The sequence below is a fragment of the Pogoniulus pusillus genome, chromosome 20 (assembly GCF_015220805.1).
Source record: "Pogoniulus pusillus isolate bPogPus1 chromosome 20, bPogPus1.pri, whole genome shotgun sequence".
NCBI classification, from domain to species: domain Eukaryota; kingdom Metazoa; phylum Chordata; class Aves; order Piciformes; family Lybiidae; genus Pogoniulus; species Pogoniulus pusillus.
In genome coordinates this window covers 21,249,648-21,271,096 of record NC_087283.1, presented here as the reverse complement: position 1 = coordinate 21,271,096, position 21,449 = coordinate 21,249,648, and the positions used below count along the sequence as shown (strand labels likewise).

Sequence of the window (21,449 nt, the reverse complement as noted above, 5' to 3'; positions counted from 1 at the left end):
TGCTTGGGCAGGGCTGGGTGCTAGGTTGGCACTCAGTGCCATGCTCTGGTTGGTTGGGCAGGGCTGGGTGCTAGGTTGGCACTGAGTGCCATGGTCTGGTTGGTTGGGCAGGGCTGGGTGCTAGGTTGGCACTCAGTGCCATGCTCTAGTTGATAGTACAGGGCTGGGTGCTAGGTTGGCACTGAGTGCCATGGTGTGGTTGTTTGGGCAGGGCTGGGTGCTAGGTTGGCACTGAGTGCCATGGTGTGGTTGTTTGGGCAGGGCTGGGTGCTAGGTTGGCACTGAGTGCCATGGTGTGGTTGGTTGGGTAGGGCTGGGTGCTAGGTTGGCCCTGAGTGCCATGGTGTGGTTGGTTGGGTAGGGCTGGGTGCTAGGTTGGCACTGAGTGCCATGCTCTGGTTGCTTGGCCAGGGCTGGCTGCTAGGTTGGCACTGGCTGAACTTGGAGCTCTCCTCCAACCTGCCTGACTCAATGAACTCTTTGCTGCCTTCTGGTGCCTCCTGTGCCAAGGCAGCAGAGCAGCTCAGCACCCACCCCAGGGAAGCCTCTTGCCTCAAACCAGGACATTCTCCACCCCAGGCAGCATCAAGCCTGCAAGGAAGGGCTGAAAGGAAGGCAGAGAGAGGCTGAGGCAGGTGGCCCCTTCAGGTAGCCACTTGGCCACTTTGCTTTGCTACCTGAGCTGGAGGAGAGCAGAGAAACACATCTCTGCCTCCCACAGAGCTTCACCTCCATGGCTAAGCAATGAGCAGAGCTTTGTACCCTTTTCTTCCCTCCTCCTCCTCCTCCTCCTCCAGCATTTTGGGGCTCTCTGAAAGAAACTGAAAGCTGGGAAGAGTTGGAATGGGGAAGGGTAAAATGAAAGAGAGACAATTAGAGGCTTGGGGGGAGGGGGTTTATTTCTTAGCCCAAACAGGTTCCAGTGTTGGCAATAGCAGTTTGGGAGATAAAAGGATGCTGAATGTTCATCACCCTTCTTTGGCAGTGCTCTCCTGGCCTTTAGGCACTGGGAGTGCAAAGGTGCAGGGGGGAAGGAGCAGGATGGGAGGAGAAGGGGAGGAAGGGGCAGGATGGGAGGTGAAGGGGGGAAGGAGCAGGATGGGAGGTGAAGGGGGGAAGGAGAAGGATGGGAGGTGAAGGGGGGAAGGAGAAGGATGGGAGGTGAAGGGGGGAAGGAGCAGGATGGGAGGTGAAGGGGAGGAAGGAGCAGGATGGGAGGTGAAGGGGAGGAAGGAGCAGGATGGGAGGTGAAGGGGAGGAAGGAGAAGGATGGGAGGTGAAGGGGAGGAAGGAGCAGGATGGGATGGGAAGGGGAGGAAGGAGCAGGATGGGAGGTGAAGGGGGGAAGGAGCAGATGGGAGGTGAAGGGGAGGAAGGAGCAGGATGGGAGCTGCAGGGGGGAAGGAGCAGGATGGGATGGGAAGGGGGGAAGGAGCAGGATGGGAGGTGAAGGGGGGGGAGCAGGCTGGGGGAAGCCAGGGGGAGCAAGGGGCAGGCTGGGAAGCAGTGATGGGATGAGAAGGGAGCAAGGGGCAGGCTGGGAAGCAGTGATGGGAGGAGAAGGGAGGAAGGGGCAGGCTGGGAAGCAGCGATGGGAGGAGAAGGGAGGAAGGGGCAGGCTGGGAAGCAGCGATGGGAGGAGAAGGGAGGAAGGGGCAGGCTGGGAAGCAGTGATGGGATGAGAAGGGAGGAAGGGGCAGGCTGGGAAGCAGCGATGGGAGGAGAAGGGAGGAAGGGGCAGGCTGGGAAGCAGCGATGGGAGGAGAAGGGAGGAAGGGGCAGGCTGGGAAGCAGTGATGGGAGGAGAAGGGAGGAAGGGGCAGGCTGGGAAGCAGTGATGGGAGGAGAAGGGAGGAAGGGGCAGGTTGGGAAGCAGTGATGGGAGGAGAAGGGAGCAAGGGACAGGCTGGGAAGCAGTGATGGGATGAGAAGGGAGGAAGAGGCAGGCTGGGAAGCAGCGATGGGATGTGACTGGCATCTCTTTTTACCACACCCTTGCTGCCTGCCTCTCCCATTCAGCAGCAGCCAAACCCGAAGACATCCCAGCAGAACCCCTGCCCACAGCCAGAGGGGGATCCTGCCCCTTGCCCAAAGCTACCCCCACCCTCTCCTCTCCTCTCCACCCCTCTCAGCACCCTCCCACCCCCTCCACCCCCCCACCTCTTCAAACATCCACCTCCGCGAACTTCCTTTTGCCGTAGTTCTGAGCCAGGCTGGAGGCTGTGATTTGGGATGCCTGTCCCTTTTCCCAGCACTGGAAATCGTTGAGGCCCTTCTGGCCAGCTCTGAACAAAGCCCTCTCCAGCTCATCCAGCCGAGCCAGCAGCTCAGAGGTGTCCTCGTTGTAGGAGTTCTGCGAGGAGTCCATCAGGCGGCGGAAGCGGCTGATGAAGGTCTGCGGCAGAGAAGCACAAGCAGGTCACCCCGAGGCTCCCCTAACCCCCCACTTCCTCCATCCCAAAATAGACCTTCTCACAGGCCTGAGTGTGCAGCAGCACTGCTGAGGTCACAGCTCCAACGTGAGGCTCAGGTTTTGGAGCTCTTCGTGCTGAGGAGGGTTGGTTGCGGCCACCTCGCAAGGAAGGGAAGTTGGGGAAGGGTCTGGAGAGCTGAGGAGGAGCAGCTGAAGGGGGGGGAGGGGGGAGATGGTTTGGGAGTTACCTGCCCCTTCCCCTCCCTTCCCCCACCTCAAGTGCTATGAAGTCATCCAGACTAGCAGAGAGTGGTGGTGAATAATGGGGCCACATCCAGTGGTGTGCCCCAGGGAGCAGTGCTGGGCACAGGCCTGGGCAATGCCTTCAGTGATGCTCTGGAGCAGGGCATTGAGTCCAGCAGCAGGGAGGCTGCAGATGGCAGCAAGCCAGGAGCAGCTGTGGAGCTGTTGGAGGGCAGCAGAGCCCTGCAGAGGGACCTGGCCAGGCTGCATGGGTGGGCAGAGGCCAAGGGGATGAGAGTGAAGAAGGCCAAGGGCAGGTTGTGCACTTTGGCCACAGCAGCCCCAAGCAGCAGTGCAGGCTGGGGCCAGAGGGGCTGAGAGCAGGCAGGCAGAGAGGGCCCTGGGGGTGCTGGCAGAGGAGGCAGCAGTGTGCCCAGCTTGAGTCCTGGGTTCAGTTTTGGGCCCTTCACTCCAAGAAGAACATTGAGGTGCAGGAGCAGGTCCAGAGAAGGGCAGCAAAGCTGGGAAAGGGTCTGGAGAAGAGAGCTGGGGAGGAGCAGCTGAAGGCAGTGTTTAGGCTGGAGAAGATGAGGCAGCAGAGTGCCCAGGTGGGCAAGAAGGGCAGCAGCAGCCTGGCCTGGATCAGCAATGCTGTGGGCAGCAGGAGCAGGGATTGCTCCCCTGTGCTGGGCACTGCTGAGGGCACAGCTTGTGGCCATGGGTCAGGTTTGGGTCCCTCACTCCAAGGAGGACATTGAAGAGTTGGAGCAGGTTCAGAAGAGGGTAACAAAGCTGGGGAAGGGTCTGGAGAAGAGGGCTGGGGAGGAGCAGCTGAAGGCAGTGTTTAGGCTGGAGAAGATGAGGCAGCAGAGTGCCCAGGTGGGCAAGAAGGGCAGCAGCAGCCTGGCCTCACCCTGGCACTCCCATCCCTTGCCCAAAATCCCTCCCCAGCTCTCCTGGAGCCTCCTTCAGCTACTGGATTGCTACTCCAAGCTCTCCTTGGAGCCTTCTCCAGGCTGCACAGCCCCAACCCAACGATTCCAAGCCTGTTTCCAGACACTTGCCTGCAGGATGCTCTGAGCTATCTGAGGGTTCTCTGTGTTGTCAAAATTGAGGAGCTGGGAGCCAAAGCCATAGTAGTAAGGTCCCATTTTATGCAGATCAACCACGTTGGCATCAGCACTGAACACAGTCCTCCAGGCTTCCTTGTAAACCTTTGGCAGCTCCACAGAGATGATTCTCCTCTTGCTGTCATGTAGTCCTTTGGCCAACCAAAGAGGGATTTCCAGCTTGGAACCCTGCAGGAATGAGAAACCCCCACCCCCCAAAAACAGAGTGGTCTGGGTTGGGAGGCACCTAAGACAAAGGGAAATGGATTTAAATGGAAGGAGAAGAGGTTTAGAGTGGATGGGAGGAAGGAATTCTTCACTAGGAGGGTGGTTAAGAGGCTGGAATGGATTGGTTCAGAGTGGTTGTGGATGGCTCCTGCCTGGAGATGTTCAAAGCCAGGATGGAGGTGGCCTGGAGTAACCCTAGGCTAGTTGAGAGGTGTCCCTGACCATGGCAGAGGGGTTGGGTCAGGGCAGAGCTGATTGCTGCCTGCAGCTGCCTGCAGGGAGGCTGTAGCCAGGTGGGGTTGGGCTCTGGTGCCAGGCAGGCAGCAGCAGCAGAAGGAGCCCCAGGCTGAAGCTGTGTCAGGGCAGGTGTGGGCTGGCTGTGAGGAGGAAGCTGCTGGCAGAGAGAGTGATTGGCACTGGCATGGGCTGCCCAGGGAGGTGGTGGAGTGGCTGTGGCTGGAGGGGCTGGAGCCAAGGCTGGCTGGGTTGGCACTGAGTGCCATGGTGTGGTTGTTTGGGCAGGGCTGGGTGCTAGGTTGGCACTGAGTGCCATGGTGTGGTTGTTTGGGCAGGGCTGGGTGCTAGGTTGGCACTGAGTGCCATGGTGTGGTTGGTTGGGCAGGGCTGGGTGCTAGGTTGGCACTGAGTGCCATGGTGTGGTTGTTTGGGCAGGGCTGGGTGCTAGGTTGGCACTGAGTGCCATGGTGTGGTTGTTTGGGCAGGGCTGGGTGCTAGGTTGGCACTGAGTGCCATGCTCTGGTTGGTTGGGCAGGGCTGGGTGCTAGGTTGGCACTGAGTGCCATGGTGTGGTTGGTTGGGCAGGGCTGGGTGCTAGGTTGGCACTGAGTGCCATGGTGTGGTTGGTTGGGCAGGGCTGGGTGCTAGGTTGGCACTGAGTGCCATGGTGTGGTTGTTTGGGCAGGACTGGGTGCTAGGTTGGCACTGAGTGCCATGGTGTGGTTGTTTGGGCAGGGCTGGGTGCTAGGTTGGCACTCAGTGCCATGGTGTGGTTGTTTGGGCAGGGCTGGGTGCTAGGTTGGCACTGAGTGCCATGCTCTGGTTGGTTGGGCAGGGCTGGGTGCTAGGTTGGCACTGAGTGCCATGGTGTGGTTGGTTGGGCAGGGCTGGGTGCTAGGTTGGCACTGAGTGCCATGGTGTGGTTGGTTGGGCAGGGCTGGGTGCTAGGTTGGCACTGAGTGCCATGGTGTGGTTGTTTGGGCAGGACTGGGTGCTAGGTTGGCACTGAGTGCCATGGTGTGGTTGTTTGGGCAGGGCTGGGTGCTAGGTTGGCACTCAGTGCCATGGTGTGGTTGTTTGGGCAGGGCTGGGTGCTAGGTTGGCACTGAGTGCCATGCTCTGGTTGGTTGGGCAGGGCTGGGTGCTAGGTTGGCACTGAGTGCCATGGTGTGGTTGGTTGGGCAGGGCTGGGTGCTAGGTTGGCACTGAGTGCCATGGTGTGGTTGGTTGGGCAGGGCTGGGTGCTAGGTTGGCACTGAGTGCCATGGTGTGGTTGGTTGGGCAGGACTGGGTGCTAGGTTGGCACTGAGTGCCATGCTCTGGTTGATGGGTAGGGCACCCAGGAGCCACAGGGGATCTTGGAAGCACTCAGGGACCCCTGGAGCCATAGCAGCTGTGCTGCTGCCGCTGCCCTCACCACCAACACCGGCAGCTGCCCACCCCTCATGGAGGTTCGCGGGGAGCTGCGGCCCCTTCCCTCCCTCCTTCTCTTCTCTCCCTCCCTTCCTTCTGTCCCTTCCCTTCTCTGTCTCACTTCCTTACCTCCCTCCCTTCTTTCCCTTCTCTGTCTCACTTCCCTCCCTCTCTCTCTCCCTTCCTTCCCTCCATCCCTCCCTTTTTTCTCTCCCTTCCTTCCCTCCCTTCCCTTCGTCCCTCCCTCCCGTTCCTTTCCTGTCTCCCTTCCTTCCCTCCTTCTCTCCCTTCCCTTCTCTCTCACTTCCCTCCCTCTCTCCCTTCCTTCCCTCCATCCCTCCCTTCTTTCTCTCCCTTCCTTTCCTTCTCTCTCTCCCTTCCTTCCTTCCCTCCTGTCTCACTTCCTTCCCTCCTTCTCTTATCTCCCTCCCTCCCTTCCCTCCTTCTCTCCCTTCCCTTCTCTCTCACTTCCCTCCTCTCCCTTCCTTCCCTCCATCCCTCCCTTCTTTCTCTCCCTTCCTTTCCTTCTCTCTCTCCCTTCCCTCCATCCCTCCCTTCTTTCTCTTCCTTCCTTCCTTCCTTCCTTCCTTCCTTCCTTCCTTCCTTCCTTCCTTCCTTCCTTCCTTCCTTCCTTCCTTCCTTCCTTCCTTCCTTCCTTCCTTCCTTCCTTCCTTCCTTCCTTCCTTCCCTCCCTCCCTTCCCTTTCCTTCTGTCTCACTTCCTTCTCTTCGCTCCCCCCCTTCCTTTCTTCTCTCCCTCCCTTCCTTCCTTCTTTCCCTTCCCTCCCTCCCTCCCTTCCTTCTTTCCCTTCCCTCCCTCCCTCCCTCCCTCCCTGCCTCCCTCCCGGCCCGCCGCTACCTCCGGCAGCGAGTCCCCGGTGCCGGCGCCCTGGCCCAAGGCGAAGGCCAGGCGCGGCAGGGCGCTCTCGGCGCGGCCCGGCAGCTTCTCCTGCGACATCAGGATGTCGTCTAACGAGAGGAAATTCTCCTCCAGGCCCAGCCCGGGACCCACGGGGAAATACGCTTCGGACATGGCCCCGCACGGCGAGCACCGGAACGCTGCCGGCACCTCCGCGCCTCCCGCGCTGCCGCTCGGAGCCCGAACCGCTGCGCCTGCGCCGCCGCACCGCGCAGCACCGCGCAGCACCGCCCAGCACCGCCCGCCCCTCCGGGGCTCGGCTCCGCCCCGGCTCGGCTCCGCCCCGGCTCGGCTCCGCCCCGGCTCGGCTCCGCCCCGGCTCGGCTCCGCCCCGGCTCGGCTCCGCCCCGGCTCGGCTCCGCCCCGGCTCGGCTCCGCCCCGGCTCGGCTCCGCCCCGGCTCGGCTCCGCCCCGGCTCGGCTCCGCCCCGGCTCGGCTCCGCCCCGGCTCGGCTCCGCCGCACCACCCGCCCCGGGACTCAGCTCCGCCCCGGGGCCCGTCCCGGCTCGGCCCCGCCGCACCGCCCGCCGGCTCTTAGCGGTGTGGGTTCGCCTCCGAGCTGAATCGCCGCCGGCCGATCCGCGGCGCTGGCACTGCCGCCTGGCTGGTGAGCAGCTGGGGCAGGGCAGTGCCCAGCACAGAGCCAGGCTGGTGAGCAGCTGGGGCAGGGCAGTGCCCAGCACAGAGCCAGGCTGGTGAGCAGCTGGGGCAGGGCAGTGCCCAGCACAGAGCCAGGCTGGTGAGCAGCTGGGGCAGGGCAGTGCCCAGCACAGAGCCAGGCTGGTGAGCAGTGGCTGCAGAGCAGTGCCCAGCACAGAGCCAGGCTGGTGAGCAGCTGGGGCAGGGCAGTGCCCAGCACAGAGCCAGGCTGGTGAGCAGTGGCTGCAGAGCAGTGCCCAGCACAGAGCCAGGCTGGGTGAGCAGTGGCTGCAGAGCAGCCTGCAGCAGAAGGCTTTTTGGGGGGGAGTCAGGTAGTGCCAAAGCAGCCAGCTCCTCCTTGGCCCAGCTGGTGCCCAGGCTGGGGGTGGGGGGTGTGGTGCCAGCATCCTTCTGCAGCCCTCCCCCTCCCCCCCCCCCGAGCACTCCTCCTCCTCAGCTGCTTCTGTTAAAACTTTTATTCAACAATATAGAATTCTTTTCATTAGAGAATCATCATCCACGGTGGGACTCACACCCCCCCCCCTTCACCCCCTCAGCCTTCCTCCCCCACCCTCCCCCCCCTCCCCCTCCCCACCCCTCCTCCCCCACTCCCTGGCACGAAGGACTGGCACGAGTTGGCACCTCCGTGGTCCATCAGGTGGTGGTGGTGGGGTTGGGGGGGGGGAGGTTTAAGGGGGGGTGGGGGGGCGCAGGAAGAGGCAGCAGAGGGGGGGAAGGGAAGAACTAAACCCAAGAGGTTGCTTTTGCACAACCCTTCACACGTTGTCATGCTGGCAGGGTCGGGAAGAGCTCCACAAGGGACCGAGAGGCAGAAGAACCCTTTGAAAACACTCGAAAAAAGAAGGGGGGGGGGATGGGGGGAGGAGGGGAGGGATGAAGGGCACCGGCGGCACCGTCCTGTCGGCTGTGCCACCCCGCTGCCAGCCCTGCCCTGCCCTGCCCGCCGCTGGATGGCATCTTCGGCTTTGGTTCTCCTGCTGCTCCTGGGCGAGCGAGGGGCGGCAGCAGCAGCAGCAGCAGCAGCAGCAGACCTGGGGAGAGAGGGCAGGAGAGGGGAGTCAGGTTCTGAGCCCTGCCCTGGCTGCAAGAGGGGGCAGGAGGGGGGCTGGGGGAAGGGGAGGGGGTGGGGGTGGTGCTGCCACCTCCTGTCTTGCCGCCCCCTGCCCTGCCACCCACTGCCTCGCTACCTTCTGTCCTGCCACCCGTTGCCTGCCACCCTCTGTCTTGCTACCTTCTGCCCTGCCACTCTCTGCCCTGCCACCCCCTGCCCTGCTACCTTCTATCCTGCCATCCTCTGCCCTGATGCCCTGCCCTGCCACTCTCTGTCCTGCCACCCCCTGCCCTGCCACTCTCTGCCTTGCTACCTTCTGCCCTGCCACTCTCTGTCCTGCCACTCTCTGCCTTGCTACCTTCTGCCCTGCCACCCTCTGCCTGCCACTCTCTGTCCTGCCACCTTCTGCCCTGCCACCCTCTGCCTGCCACTCTTTGCCCTGCCACCTTCTGCCCTGCCACCCTCTGCCTGCCACTCTCTGCCTTGCTACCTTCTGCCCTGCCACTCTCTGCCCTGCCACCATCTGCCTGCCACCCTCTGCCTGCCACTCTCTGCCCTGCCACCCCCTGCCCTGCCACTCTCTGCCTTGCTACCTTCTGCATGCCACCTTCTGCCCTGCCACTCTCTGCCTTGCCACCTTCTATCCTGCCATCCTCTGCCCTGATGCCCTGCCCTGCCACTCTCTGTCTTGCCACCTATCCTTCCATCCTCTGCCCTGATGCCCTGCCCTGCCACTCTCTACCTTGCCACCTTCTGTCCTGCCATCCTCTGCCCTGATGCCCTGCCCTGCCACTCTCTGCCTTGCCACCTTCTGTCCTGCCACCTTCTGCCCTGCCACCTCCTGCCCTGCCACCCAACTTCCCAGCCCCATCCCCAGCTGTCCCCTGCGTGCCTGTCTGGGTGAGGGGAGGGGGACAGCAGGGAGGGGGCTCCTCAGCCTGCTCTGGAAGGGGTGACAGGAGGAGGGGGGCAAGGCAGAGAGGAGCGAGGCAGGGGAGAGATGCAGCTCAGCAGAGCAGCGCAGGGACACAGTGGGGTTGGGAGGGACCTCCAAAGGGCATCCAAAGCAGCAGGGACATGCTCCCCTGGCATCACCTCTGTGCCCTCCTCTGGCCTCACCCCAGCAGCTCTGTGCCCTCCTGGTGCTGGGGAGGCAGGACTGGAGCTGAGGTCTGAGCAGAGCAGAGCCAAAGTCCCTCTGGAGTCTTTTCTCCACCCCCAGCTCCCTCAGCAGTGCCCACAGCAGCCCTGGCATCCCCTCTGTGCCCTCCTCTGGCCTCACCCCAGCAGCTCTGTGCCCTCCTGGTGCTGGGGAGGCAGGACTGGAGCTGAGGTCTGAGCAGAGCCAGACTGGAGCTGAGGTCTGAGCAGAGCCAAGGAGCAGAATCCTCTCTCTTGCCCTGCTACCCCCACCCTGCTCTGGCTGCAGCCTAGGATGGGGGTCGGGGGGGGGGGGTGGGGGGGGTGGGGGTTGAGAGTTGCCTTCAGGGCTTGGAAAAGCCAAAGGTGACCTCCTTGAGGAGGCCAAGGGCTGGGAGCTGCCCCTGCCTGGTGGCTCTGCCATAGACTGGAGTCAGCAGACATGGAGCAGTTGAGATGTTTATTGGTTCCAGCCAGCGATGCAGAAGGGATTGGAGCTGCTGGTGGATGCCAATGGAACTCCATTGGAATGCTGCAATGGGAACAGGATGTTCCCAACAGAAGCATTTGGCAACCTCAGGGAAAAATTAACTCTTTAAAAGCTTTTTTTTTTTTCCCCTTCTCTTTTTTTTCCTCCTTTTTATTTTTTCCTTTCCTTTTTCCTTTCTTTTTTTCCTTTCTTTCTTTTTTTCCTTTCTTTCTTTTTTCCCTTTCTTTCTTTTTTCCCTTTCTTTCTTTTTTTCCTTTTCTTTTTCCTTTTTTCTTTTTTCCCTTTTTTTTCCTTTTCCCTTTGCTTTTTTTTCCTTCATTTTCCTTTTATTCTTTTTATTTTTCCCTTTTATTTTCCCCTTTCCTTTCCTTTTTCCTTTTTTCCTTTTTTCTTTTTTCCTTTTATTTCTTTTTCCTTTTTTCCCTTTTTTTTTCCTTTTCCCTTTGCTTTTTTTTAAATTTTCTTTTTATTCTTTTTATTTTTCCTTTATTTTTCCTTCTTTTTTTCCATTTCCTTTTCTTTTTCCCTTTTATTTTTTCTTTTCCCCATTTTTTTTATTTTTGCCATTTATTTTTCCCTCTTTTTTTATTTTCCCTTTTGTTTTTCCTTTTTTTTTCCCTTTTATTTTTCCTTTAATTTTCCTTTTTCCTTTACCCTTTTTTCCCCAATTTCCTTTTTCTTTTTCCCTTTTATTTTTTCTTTTCCCCATTTATTTTTCCCTCTTTTTTTTTCATTTTCCTTTTTGTTTTTCCTTTTATTTTTTTCCTTTTATTTTTTCTTTAATTTTCCTTTTTTCTTTACCCTTTTTTCCCCAATTTCCTTTTTCTTTTTCCCTTTTATTTTTTCTTTTCCCCATTTATATATCCCTTTTTTTTTCCTTTTTGTTTTTCCTTTTATTTTTTTCCTTTTATTTTTCCTTTAATTTTCCTTTTTTATTTTCCCCTTTTTTCCCTTTCCCTTTGCTTTTTTTTTTCATTTTCCTTTTATTCTTTTTATTTTTCCCTTTTATTTTTCCTTCTTTTTTTCCCAATTTCCTTTTCTTTTTCCCTTTTATATTTTCTTTTCCCCATTTATTTTTCCCTCTTTTTTATTTTCCTTTTTGTTTTTCCTTTTATTTTTTCCTTTTATTTTCCCTTTAATTTTCCTTTTTTCTTTTCCCCTTTTTCCCCCAATTTCCTTTTTCTTTGTCTCTTTTATTTTCTTTTTCCCATTTATTTTTCCCTCTTTTTTCCATTTTTCTTTTTCTGTTTTTCCTTTTATTTTTCATTTAATTTTCCTTTTTCTTTTCCTTTTATTTTTTCCCTTTTATTTTCCTTTCTTTAATTTTCCTTTTTTCTTTTTCCCTTTTTTTCCAATTCCCCATTTATTTTTGCCTTTTTTCTTTTACTTTTTCTTTTTTCCCTTTTTATTTTCCTTTTCTTCTTTTTCCCTTTTCTTTTTTCCATTTTTTCCCTTTTTTCTTTTACTTTTTCTTTTCTCCATTTTCTTCTTTTCCCCTCCTTATTTTCCTTTTATTCTTTTTCTTTTTCTCTTTTATTTTTTAATTTCCCTTTTATTTTTTCTTTTTCCCTTTTATTTTTCCCAATTTCCATTTTTCCCCCCTTTTATTTTATTTTTCCCATTTATTTTTCTCTTTTTTCTTTTATTTTTTCCTTTCCCCCTTTTGTTATTTTTCCCTTTTCATTTTCCTTTTTTTTTCCCTTTTATTTTTTCCCCATTTATTTTTCTTTTTTATTTTGTTTTCCCCTTTTAAATTTTCTTTTCCCCTTTTTTATTTTCCTTTTTTAATTCTTATTTATTTCACTTATTCATTTTATTTACTTACTACCTTTATTTTTTTAATTTATATTTCCTCTTTTTCATTTTCCTTTTTTTCTTTCTCCCTTTTTTATTCTCCTTTTAATTTTATTTTCCCTTTTTCTTTTTTCCATTTAGTTTTTCCTTTTATTTTTTCCTTTTATTTTTTCACCTTTATTTTTCTAATTTTTTTTCATTTTATTTTCCCCCATTTAGTTTTGCCTTTTTCTTTTGTCTTTTCCCCTTTTATTTTTCCCATTTCTTTTTTCCCCTCTTATTTTTTCATTTTCTTTTTATTTTTTTCTTTTTCCATTTAATTTTTCCTTTTTCTCTTCTATTTTTTCATTTCCCTTTTATTTTTCCCTTTTCTTTTTTTGTTTTCCCTTTCTTCCATTTTCCTTTTATATTTCCTCCCTTTTCCTGTTTTTCTCTTCCTTTTTTCATTTTCCTTTCATTTTTTTCTTTCCTTTATTTTTTCCTTATCCTTTTCATTTCTTTTTCCTTTATTTTTTTCCTTTTCATTTCTTTTTCCTTTATTTTTTCCTTTTCCTTTTCATTTCTTTTTCCTTTATTTTTTCCTTTTCCTTTTTATTTCTTTTCTTTTTCCTTTATTTTTTCCTTTTCCTTTTTATTTCTTTTCTTTTTCCTTTATTTTTTCCTTTTCCTTTTTATTTCTTTTTACTTTATTTTTTACTTTCCTTTTTCTTTTTTTTACTTTCATTTTTTTATTTTCCTTTTTCCTTTATTTTTTCCTTTTCCTTTTTCTTTTTTTTCCTTTCATTTGTTTATTTTCCTTTTTATTTCTTTTTTCCCCCTTTCCTTTATTCTTTTCCTTTTCCTTTTATTTCTTTCCTTTTTCATTTCCTTTCTTTTTCATTTCTTTTTTCCTTTTCCTTTTTATCTTTTCTTTTTCCTTTATTTTTTCCTTTTCCTTTTTATTTCTTTTTCCTTTATTTTTTCCTTTTCCTTTTTATTTTTTAATTTTCCTTTTTCCTTTATTTTTTCCTTTTCCTTTTTCTTTTTTTTCCTTTCATTTTTTTATTTTCCTTTTTATTTCTTTTTTTTCCCCTTTCCTTTATTCTTTTCCTTTTCCTTTTATTTCCTTTCTTTTTCATTTCTTTTTTCCTTTTCCTTTTTATTTCTTTTCTTTTTCCTTTATTTTTTTCCCTTCTCCTTTTCCTTTCTTTTCCTTTTCCTCTCCATTTCATGTCCTTATTGGGACACTGCTGCAGAAGGAAACTCTGAGGTTTAGGTGCTGGTGGGCCACAAACCCAACCCTTACCTCCCCCCCTCACCCCCAAACAACAACCTACAACCTCCCCTCCCTCAAAAAACCAACCCCAAACAGTTCTCATCTCCAGCTTCAGGAAGTGTCACCAGAACCTCTCTGATGAAGTTCTAAAAACCAACAATGAAACCAACCCAAACAGGAGGAAGGCAACTGTGAACTGGGGGGAGGAAAAGGAGGAGGAAGAGGAGGAGGTTGTGTGAGTGAAGGTGTTGGGTTTGACTGTGTAAACATCTCGAGTTACCCGTCGGGGGGTGGGGGAGGTTCCAGTCTTCACCGAGCCGTTGTCAGGCCACTGGAGAGCACAGCGTTCTCTGGGCTGGGCTGGGACTGCTCCTTCACCACCGGGTCTGCAGCAGGCAGGGGAGGCAGCAGCGGGGAGGGAGGGGAGGAGAGAAGAAAGGGCAGGGGAGGGAGAAGAAAGGGCAGGGGAGGGAGAAGAAAGGGCAGGGGAGGGAGAAGAAAGGGGAGGGGAGGGAGAAGAAAGGGGAGGGGAGGGAGAAGAAAGGGCAGGGGAGGGAGAAGGAAGGGGAGGGGAGGGAGAAGGAAGGGGAGGGGAGGGAGAAGGAAGGGGAGGGGAGGGAGAAGGAAGGGGAGGGGAGGGAGAAGGAAGGGGAGGGGAGGGAGAAGGAAGGGCAGGGGAGGGAGAAGGAAGGGCAGGGGAGGGAGAAGGAAGGGCAGGGGAGGGAGAAGGAAGGGGAGGGGAGGGAGAAGGAAGGGGAGGGGAGGGAGAAGAAAGGGGAGGGGAGGGAGAAGAAAGGGGAGGGGAGGGAGAAGAAAGGGGAGGGGAGGGAGAAGAAAGGCAGGGGAGGGAGAAGAAAGGGGAGGGGAGGGAGAAGAAAGGGGAGGGGAGGGAGAAGAAAGGGGAGGGGAGGGAGAAGAAAGGCAGGGGAGGGAGAAGAAAGGCAGGGGAGGGAGAAGAAAGGCAGGGGAGGGAGAAGAAAGGCAGGGGAGGGAGAAGAAAGGCAGGGGAGGGAAAGAAAAGGGAGGGGAAGGAGAAGAAAAGGGAGGGGAGGGAGAAGAAAGGGAGGGGAGGGAGAAGAAAGGGGAGGGGAGGGAGAAGAAAGGGGAGGGGAGGGAGAAGAAAGGGGAGGGGAGGGAGAAGAAAGGGGAGGGGAGGGAGAAGAAAGGGGAGGGGAGGGAGAAGAAAGGGGAGGGGAGGGAGAAGAAAGGGGAGGGGAGGGAGAAGAAAGGGGAGGGGAGGGAGAAGAAAGGGGAGGGGAGGGAGAAGAAAGGGGAGGGGAGGGAGAAGAAAGGGGAGGGGAGGGAGAAGAAAGGGAGGGGAGGGAGAAGAAAAGGGAGGGGAGGGAGAAGAAAAGGGAGGGGAGGGAGAAGAAAGGGAGGGGAGGCAAAAAGAAAGGGAGGGGAGGCAAAAAGAAAGGGAGGGGAGGCAAAAAGAAAGGGAGGGGAGGCAAAAAGAAAGGGAGGGGAGGCAAAAAGAAAGGGAGGGGAGGCAAAAAGAAAGGGAGGGGAGGCAAAAAGAAAGGGAGGGGGGAAACCAAACCAGCCCTTGAATAAGAAGAGGAAGCTCCAACCCTGGCAGAGAGAAAGTTGCCCTCCAACCACTGCCAACTTGCAGTTGTTTGCCCCCTGCCAGCCCCACAGATGCTGCAAGAGGGATGTGGGCAGGCTGGGGCAAAGGGCTGAGCTCAGTGGGATGAGGCTGGACCGAGGGCAGGCTCCTGAGTCTTGGCTGCAGTAACCTCATGTAGCTGCAGGCTTGGGGGGGGTGGGGAGTGGCTGGAGAGCAGCCTGGCACTGCTGGGTGACAGCTGGCATGGAAGGGCAATGGCATCCTGGCATGCACCAGGCCAGCAGAGTGGCCAGCAGCACTCTGTGCTGGCACTGGGGAGGTTTCCCCTCCAGCACTGGGTGCAGCTCTGGGCCCCTCACTGCAAGAGAGATTGAGGAGCTGGAGCAGGGCCAGAGAGCAGTGAGAGTGGGGAAGGGCTGAGGAGGAGGAGGAGGCTGAGGAGGAGAGGCTGAAGGAGCTGGGGGTGGTTAGATGGAGGAGAGGAGCCTCAGGAGGGACCTTGTCACACTCTGCAGCTACCCAAAGGGAAGCTGTAGTCAGGTGAGGGTCAGGCTCTGCTCCCAGGCAGCTTGTGCCAGGACAAGAGGGCATGGCCTGAAGCTGTGCCAGGGGAGGGCCAGGCTGGGGGGCAGGAAGCACTTCTCCAGGGCCAGGACCATCAGGCCCTGACAGGAGCTGCCCAGGCTGGTGATGGAGCTGCCCTGCCTGGAGGTGGCTCTGCCTGGAGCTGCCCTGGCTGGAGCTGCCCTGGCTAGAGGTGGCTCTGCCTGGAGCTGCCCTGGCTAGAGGTGGCTCTGCCTGGAGCTGCCCTGGCTGGAGCTGCCCTGGCTAGAGGTGGCTCTGCCTGGAGCTGCCCTGCTTGGAGCTGGCTCTGGCTGGAGCTGCCCTGGCTGGAGCTGCCCTGGCTAGAGGTGGCTCTGCCTGGAGCTGCCCTGGCTGGAGCTGCCCTGGCTAGAGGTGGCTCTGCCTGGAGCTGCCCTGGCTGGAGCTGCCCTGGCTAGAGGTGGCTCTGCCTGGAGCTGCCCTGCTTGGAGCTGGCTCTGGCTGGAGCTGCCCTGGCTGGAGCTGCCCTGCTTGGAGCTGCCCTGGCTGGAGGTGGCTCTGGCTGGCCCTGGCTAGAGCTGCCCTGGCTGGAGCTGCCCTGCCTGGAAGTGGCTCTGGCTGGAGGTGGCTCTGGCTGGAGCTGCCCTGGCTGGAGGTGGCCCTGGCTGGAGGTGGCCCTGGCTGGAGCTGCCCTGGCTGGAAGTGGCACTGGCTGGAGCTGCCTTGGCTGGAGGTGGCCCTGGCTGGAGGTGGCCCTGGCTGGAGGTGGCCCTGGCTGGAGGTGGCCCTGGCTGGAGGTGGCCCTGGCTGGAGCTGCCCTGCCTGGAGCTGCCCTGCCTGGAAGTGGCTCTGGCTGCCCCTGGCTGGAGCTGCCCCTGGCTGGAGCTGCCCTGGCTGGAGCTGCCCTGGCTGGAGGTGGCTCTGGCTGGCCCTGGCTGGAGCTGCCCTGCCTGGAGCTGCCCTGGATGGAGGTGGCCCTGCCTGGAGCTGCCCTGCCTGGAGGTGGCCCTGGCTGGAGCTGCCCTGGATGGAAGTGGCTCTGGCTGGAGCTGCCCTGCTTGGAGGTGGCCCCGGCTGGAGGCGGCTCTGTCTGGCCCTGGCTGGAGCTGCCCTGGCTGGAGCTGCCCTGCCTGGAGGTGGCTCTGGCTGGAGCTGCCCTGCCTGGAGGTGGCTCTGGCTGGAGCTGCCCCTGGCTGGAGGTGGCTCTGGCTGGCCCTGTCTGGAGCTGCCCTGCCTAGAAGTGGCTCTGGCTGGAGGTGGCTCTGGCTGGAGCTGGCCCTGCCTGGAAGTGGCCCTGCCTGGAGCTGGCTCTGCCTGGAGCTGGCCCTGCCTGGAGGTGCCCCTGGCTGGAGGTGCCCCTGGCTGGAGGTGGCCCTGCCTGGAGCTGGCCCTGCCTGGAGCTGGCCCTGCCTGGAGGTGGCCCTGCCTGGAGCTGGCCCTGCTTGGAGGTGGCGCTGGCTGGAGCTGCCCTGCCTGGAGCTGCCCTGCCTGGAAGTGGCTCTGTCTGGAGCTGCCCTGCCTGGAAGTGGCTCTGGCTGCCCCTGCCTGGAGCTAGCCCTGGCTGGAGCTGCCCCTGCCTGGAGCTGCTGCAATGCCCTCAGCTGCCCAGGCTGGAGGCGACGATGACCTTGGCGAGCTCTCGCCCAGCCCGGGGGGCGACTCTGCGCTTCTGCCCACCCTCCCTCTCCCCCTCCCCCTGGTGCCCCCTCCCCCCCAAAAACCAGAGACTCACAGAAGTAGGGGTGCTCCATGGCCTCCTTGGCTGTCAGCCTCTGCTGGTGGTCGTAGCGCAGGAGCTTGTCCAGCAGGTCCAGCACCTCGGGGCTGACCAAGTGCCTGTTCTCGCTGTGGATGAAGTTCTCCCAGCGCTTCCTCGAGTGCCTGCCAGGCATCCAACCCTCACTGCCCGACCTCTGCCAGGGCACACATCCTGCCCCCCACCCTCACCTCGCCCCCCTGCCCACCAGCAAGGGCTGCAGAGGGGCAGCAATGCGACCCCGTGGCCAAGAGGGGGGAAATGAGGGCTTCAGTGTGGGCAGCAGGGTTAGGGAGGTGCTGCTGCCACTCTGCCCTGCTGAGATCATGGCAATGGGCTGCCCAGAGAGTGAGGGAGGCACCACGGGGGGGCTGGGTTGGCATTGAGTGCCAGGGGCTGGTTGGTTGGCATGGGATGGGTGCTAGGTTGGCACTGAGTGCCATGGTCTGGCTGGTTGGGCAGGGCTGGGTGCTCGGTTGGCACTGAGTGCCATGGTGTGGTTGGTTGGGCAGGGCTGGGTGCTAGGTTGGCACTGAGTGCCATGCTCTGGTTGCTTGGCTAGAGCTGGGTGCTAGGTTGGCACTGAGTGCCATGGTGTGGTTGGTTGGGCAGGGCTGGGTGCTAGGTTGGCACTGAGTGCCATGGTGTGGTTGGTTGGGCAGGGCTGGGTGCTAGGTTGGCACTGAGTGCCATGGTGTGGTTGGTTGGGCAGGGCTGGGTGCTAGGTTGGCACTGAGTGCCATGCTCTGGTTGCTTGGCTAGAGCTGGGTGCTAGGTTGGCACTGAGTGCCATGGTCTGGTTGATTGGGCAGGGCTGGGTGCTAGGTTGGCACTCAGTGCCATGGTGTGGTTGGTTGGGCAGGACTGGGTGCTAGGTTGGCACTGAGTGCCATGGTGTGGTTGTTTGGGCAGGGCTGGGTGCTAGGTTGGCACTGAGTGCCATGGTGTGGTTGGTTGGGCAGGGCTGGGTGCTAGGTTGGCACTCAGTGCCATGGTGTGGTTGGTTGGGCAGGGCTGGGTGCTAGGTTGGCACTGAGTGCCATGGTCTGGTTGCTTGGCTAGGGCTGGGTGCTAGGTTGGCACTGAGTGCCATGGTGTGGTTGCTTGGCTAGGGCTGGGTGCTAGGTTGGCACTCAGTGCCATGCTCTGGTTGGGCAGGGCTGGGTGCTAGGTTGGCACTGAGTGCCATGGTGTGGTTGGTTGGGCAGGGCTGGGTGCTAGGTTGGCCTGGCAGAGCTTGGAGCTCTCTTCCAACCTGCTGGATTCTATGGCTCTATGGTCACAGCTGCAGTGCTGTGCCCAGTTTTGGGCACTCCAGTACCAGATGGGAGCAGCAAGAAGGAGGGCACAGAGCTGCTGGGGTGGAGACAGCAGCAGGCAGGGGGACAGCTGTGGGACCAGAGGTGCTCTGCCTTGCAGCCAGCCTCACAGAACCTCTCCTTGCTGCTCCCAGCCACCTCTGCTCTGCCTGAGAAAGCTCAGCTGGGAGACTTTGGAGCCCCAGGGTCAACATCTCCACTCCAGCTCTGCTGGCCCCAGCAGGAGGAGGGCACAGAGCTGCTGGGGTGAGGCCAGAGGAGGGCACAGAGGTGATGCCAGGGCTGCTGTGGGCACTGCTGAGGGAGCTGGGGGTGGAGAAGACTCCAGAGGGACTTTGGCTCTGCTCTGCTCAGACCTCAACTCCTGTTCTGCTGTCCCCAGCACCAAGAGGGCACAGAGCTGCTGGGGTGAGGCCAGAGGAGGGCACAGAGGGGATGCCAGGGCTGCTGTGGGCACTGCTGAGGGAGCTGGGGGGGTGCAGCCTGCAGAGGAGAAGGCTCCAGGGGCACCTCAGAGCTGCTGCCAGGGCCTGAAGGGATCCTGCAGGAGGCTGCAGAGAGCCTTTGGCTGAGGGGGGATGAGGCAGGCCAAGGGGGAATGGTTTGGAGCTGAGGCAGAGCAGGCTGAGAGTGGAGCTGGGGAAGGAGTTGTGCAGTGTGAGGGAGGTGAGAGCCTGGCACAGGCTGCCCAGGGAGGCTGTGGCTGCCTCCTGCCTGGGGAGATGTCCAAGGCCAGGCTGGATGAGGCCTTAAGCAGCCAAGCTTAGCTGAAAGGTTATCTGGGCTGACAGCAGGGAGGCTGGAGCTAGATCACCTCTGAGCCATCCCATGCCTCTAGGCCATGAATGAGAAGGACAAAGAGGATGGCTGCTGGGTCTCAGGAGAGACAAAAAGCACAGAGGCAGCATCTCAGAGGCATCCTGAGAGGAGAAGGAGCATCCAGATGGGAACCCTTTGCCGACAACCTCTCGAGAGGATGCTCAGCACTTTACCTCCCCCTCTGTGTTCCAAGTGGCACAACCAAACCCCAACCAGCCAAGAGGCAGCATTTCACTTGACTTACTGGCCCAGGATGTCATTGAAGTGTGGGTCCAGCTCTATGTGGTACTTCTTGAGGTACCCATAGAGCTCATCTGTGCCCAGGACCTTGGCGATGCGAACCAGCTGCAACAGAAGGCATGGAGAGAGTAAGGGAGAGAGAGAGAAGGCAGAGCAGGATACCAGAGCTGCCCAAAACATCCCAGCTGAAGGAAAAAAACCTGCTTGGAAACCCTGAGGCTTTGCAATAGGTGCACAAAAACCTGAAGAGAAGCCTCCAGGGGAGACCTCTGAGCAGCCTGGAAGGAGCTGAAGGGGCTGCAGGAGAGCTGGGGATGGAGTTTGGACAAGGGCTGGCAGTGCCAGGAGGAGGGAGAATGGCTTTGAGCTGGGAGAGGGGAGAAATTGTTGGCAGTGAGGGTGGGGAGAGCCTGGCACAGGTTGCCCAGGGAGGTTGTGGAGCACAGAGACACAGTGAGGGTAAGGAGAGCCTGGCACAGGTTGCCCAGGGGAGGTTGTGGAGCACAGAGACACAGTGAGGGTGGGCAGAGACTGGCACAAGTTGCCCAGGGAGGTTGTGGAGCACAGGCACAGTGAGGGTGGGGAGAGCCTGGCACAGGTTACCCAGGGAGGTTGTGGAGCACAGAGACACAGTGAGGGTGGGCAGAGCTTGGCACAGGTTACTCAGGGAGGTTGTGGAGCACAGAGACACAGTGAGAGTGGGCAGAGCCTGGCACAGGTTGCCCAGGGAGGTTGTGGAGCACAGAGACACAGTGAGGGTGGGCAGAGACTGGCACAGGTTGCCCAGGGAGGTTGTGGAGCACAGAGACACAGTGAGGGTGGGGAGAGCCTGGCACAGGTTGCCCAGGGAGGCTGTGGAGCACAGAGACACAGTGAGGGTGGGCAGAGCCTGGCACTGGTTGCCCAGGGAGGTTGTGGAGCACAGAGACACAGAATGGGATCTTTGATCTGATCTTTGATCCCATTCTGTGCTTCTGTGCTCCACAACCTCCCTGGAGGTGCTCAAGGCCAGGTTGGATGAGGCCCTGAGCACCCTGTGCTGGTCAGGAGCTGTCCCTGCCCTTCCAACCCAACCCAATCCCTGGCTCTGTGAGGATGGAATGGCACTTGGGAGCTCCCCAGCAATCCAGCAGCCAAGAGCTGTGCTGCAGCCTCAAGAGGTGAAGCCTTTAAGATGCCCTCAAGGTTGCTCAGTGCTCTGCTGGCAGCACCTTGGCAGCAGCAGATGTGCTCTGCAGCCTCAGAGGTGAACCTAAGCCCTTAAGATGCCCTCAAGGTGGCTCAGTGCCCTGCTGGCAGCACCTTGGCAGCAGCAGATGTGCTTTGCAGCCTCAGAGGTGAAGCTAAGCCCTTAAGATGCCCTCAAGGCTGCTCAGTGCTCTGCTGGCAGCACCCTGGCAGCAGCAGATGTGCTCTGCAGTCTCTGCCACCCCACAGGGATCCAGCTGGGAAGCAATTCCAGCACCAGCCAGGAGCTGCAGGGTTGCAGCTACAGCTCAGCAGTCTTGGGAGAGGGCTGAGTGAGGACCAAGAGCTGCTCCCCTGCTGAACTGACTCCTCCAAGCTGGGAAGGGACCCAGCACACAAACTCTTTTCTTTGATCACATTCTGTGATTCTCTGCTCCACAACCTCCCTGGAGGTGCTCCCAGGGGACCTTCTTGTGGCCTTCCAGCATCTGAAGTGGGCTCCAAAAAAGCTGGGGAGGGACTTTTGAGGCTGGGAGGCAGTGGCAGGAGTGGGGGGGCTGGAGCAAAGCTGGAGGTGGGGAGAGTGAGGCTGGAGGGGAGGAGGAAGTTGCTGAGCAGGAGAGTGGTGAGAGGCTGGAATGGGTTGCCCAGGGAGGGGGTTGAGGCCCCATGGCTGGAGGTGTTTGAGGCCAGGCTGGCTGAGGCTGTGTGCAGCCTGCTCTAGGGTAGGGTGTCCCTGGGCATGGCAGAGGGGGGTTGGCATTAGGATCCCTTCCAACCCAACCCATTCCCTTCCACCTCTAACTCCAGGAGCCTTAACTAAGCGAGGAGCAACCTCCGCAGCCCATCCTCAGCACCTCCCCGGACTGATGTGACGAAGGCAAATATCTTTACTTGGTCATAGTTGTCCTGGCCATGGAAGAAAGGCTCCTTTCTGAAGATCATGCTGGCCAACATGCAGCCTAAACTCCACATGTCTAAGCTGTAGTCATACATCTGAGGGAGGAGGCAAAAAGAGAGAGGAGAAAGAGAGAGAGGTGTTAGAAGATGCTCAGCGCGGAGC

At 56.9% G+C, this 21,449-nt stretch overlaps 2 protein-coding genes across 3 annotated transcripts in view; both read right to left on the bottom strand.

Annotated features, from left to right (window-relative positions):
• Positions 1-2,158: 2,158 nt before the first annotated feature.
• On the bottom strand, positions 2,159-6,766 carry GINS3 (GINS complex subunit 3). The gene is made up of 3 exons (XM_064160588.1): positions 6,502-6,766; positions 3,721-3,954; positions 2,159-2,395 (listed from the first exon to the last, which is right to left on the bottom strand). The coding sequence occupies exons 1-3, from the start codon at positions 6,673-6,675 to the stop codon at positions 2,165-2,167; spliced, it is 639 nt and encodes a 212-aa protein (XP_064016658.1). The 5' UTR covers positions 6,676-6,766; the 3' UTR covers positions 2,159-2,164.
• Positions 6,767-7,661: 895 nt separating this feature from the next.
• Positions 7,662-21,449, bottom strand: part of CSNK2A2 (casein kinase 2 alpha 2) — a 40,799-nt gene continuing 27,011 nt past the window's right edge. Inside the window, exons 8-12 of one of the 2 annotated variants that reach the window (XM_064160575.1) lie at positions 21,281-21,382; positions 19,203-19,303; positions 16,797-16,945; positions 13,232-13,337; positions 8,161-8,252 (exon numbers count right to left, since the gene is read on the bottom strand). In XM_064160575.1, coding sequence (XP_064016645.1) covers positions 13,261-13,337; positions 16,797-16,945; positions 19,203-19,303; positions 21,281-21,382 — 429 coding nt within the window. In that variant the 3' untranslated portion in view covers positions 8,161-8,252; positions 13,232-13,260. Of the gene's footprint in view, positions 8,253-13,231; positions 13,338-16,796; positions 16,946-19,202; positions 19,304-21,280; positions 21,383-21,449 lie in introns of both variants that reach the window. The other variant, XM_064160574.1, reaches the window with a different exon arrangement.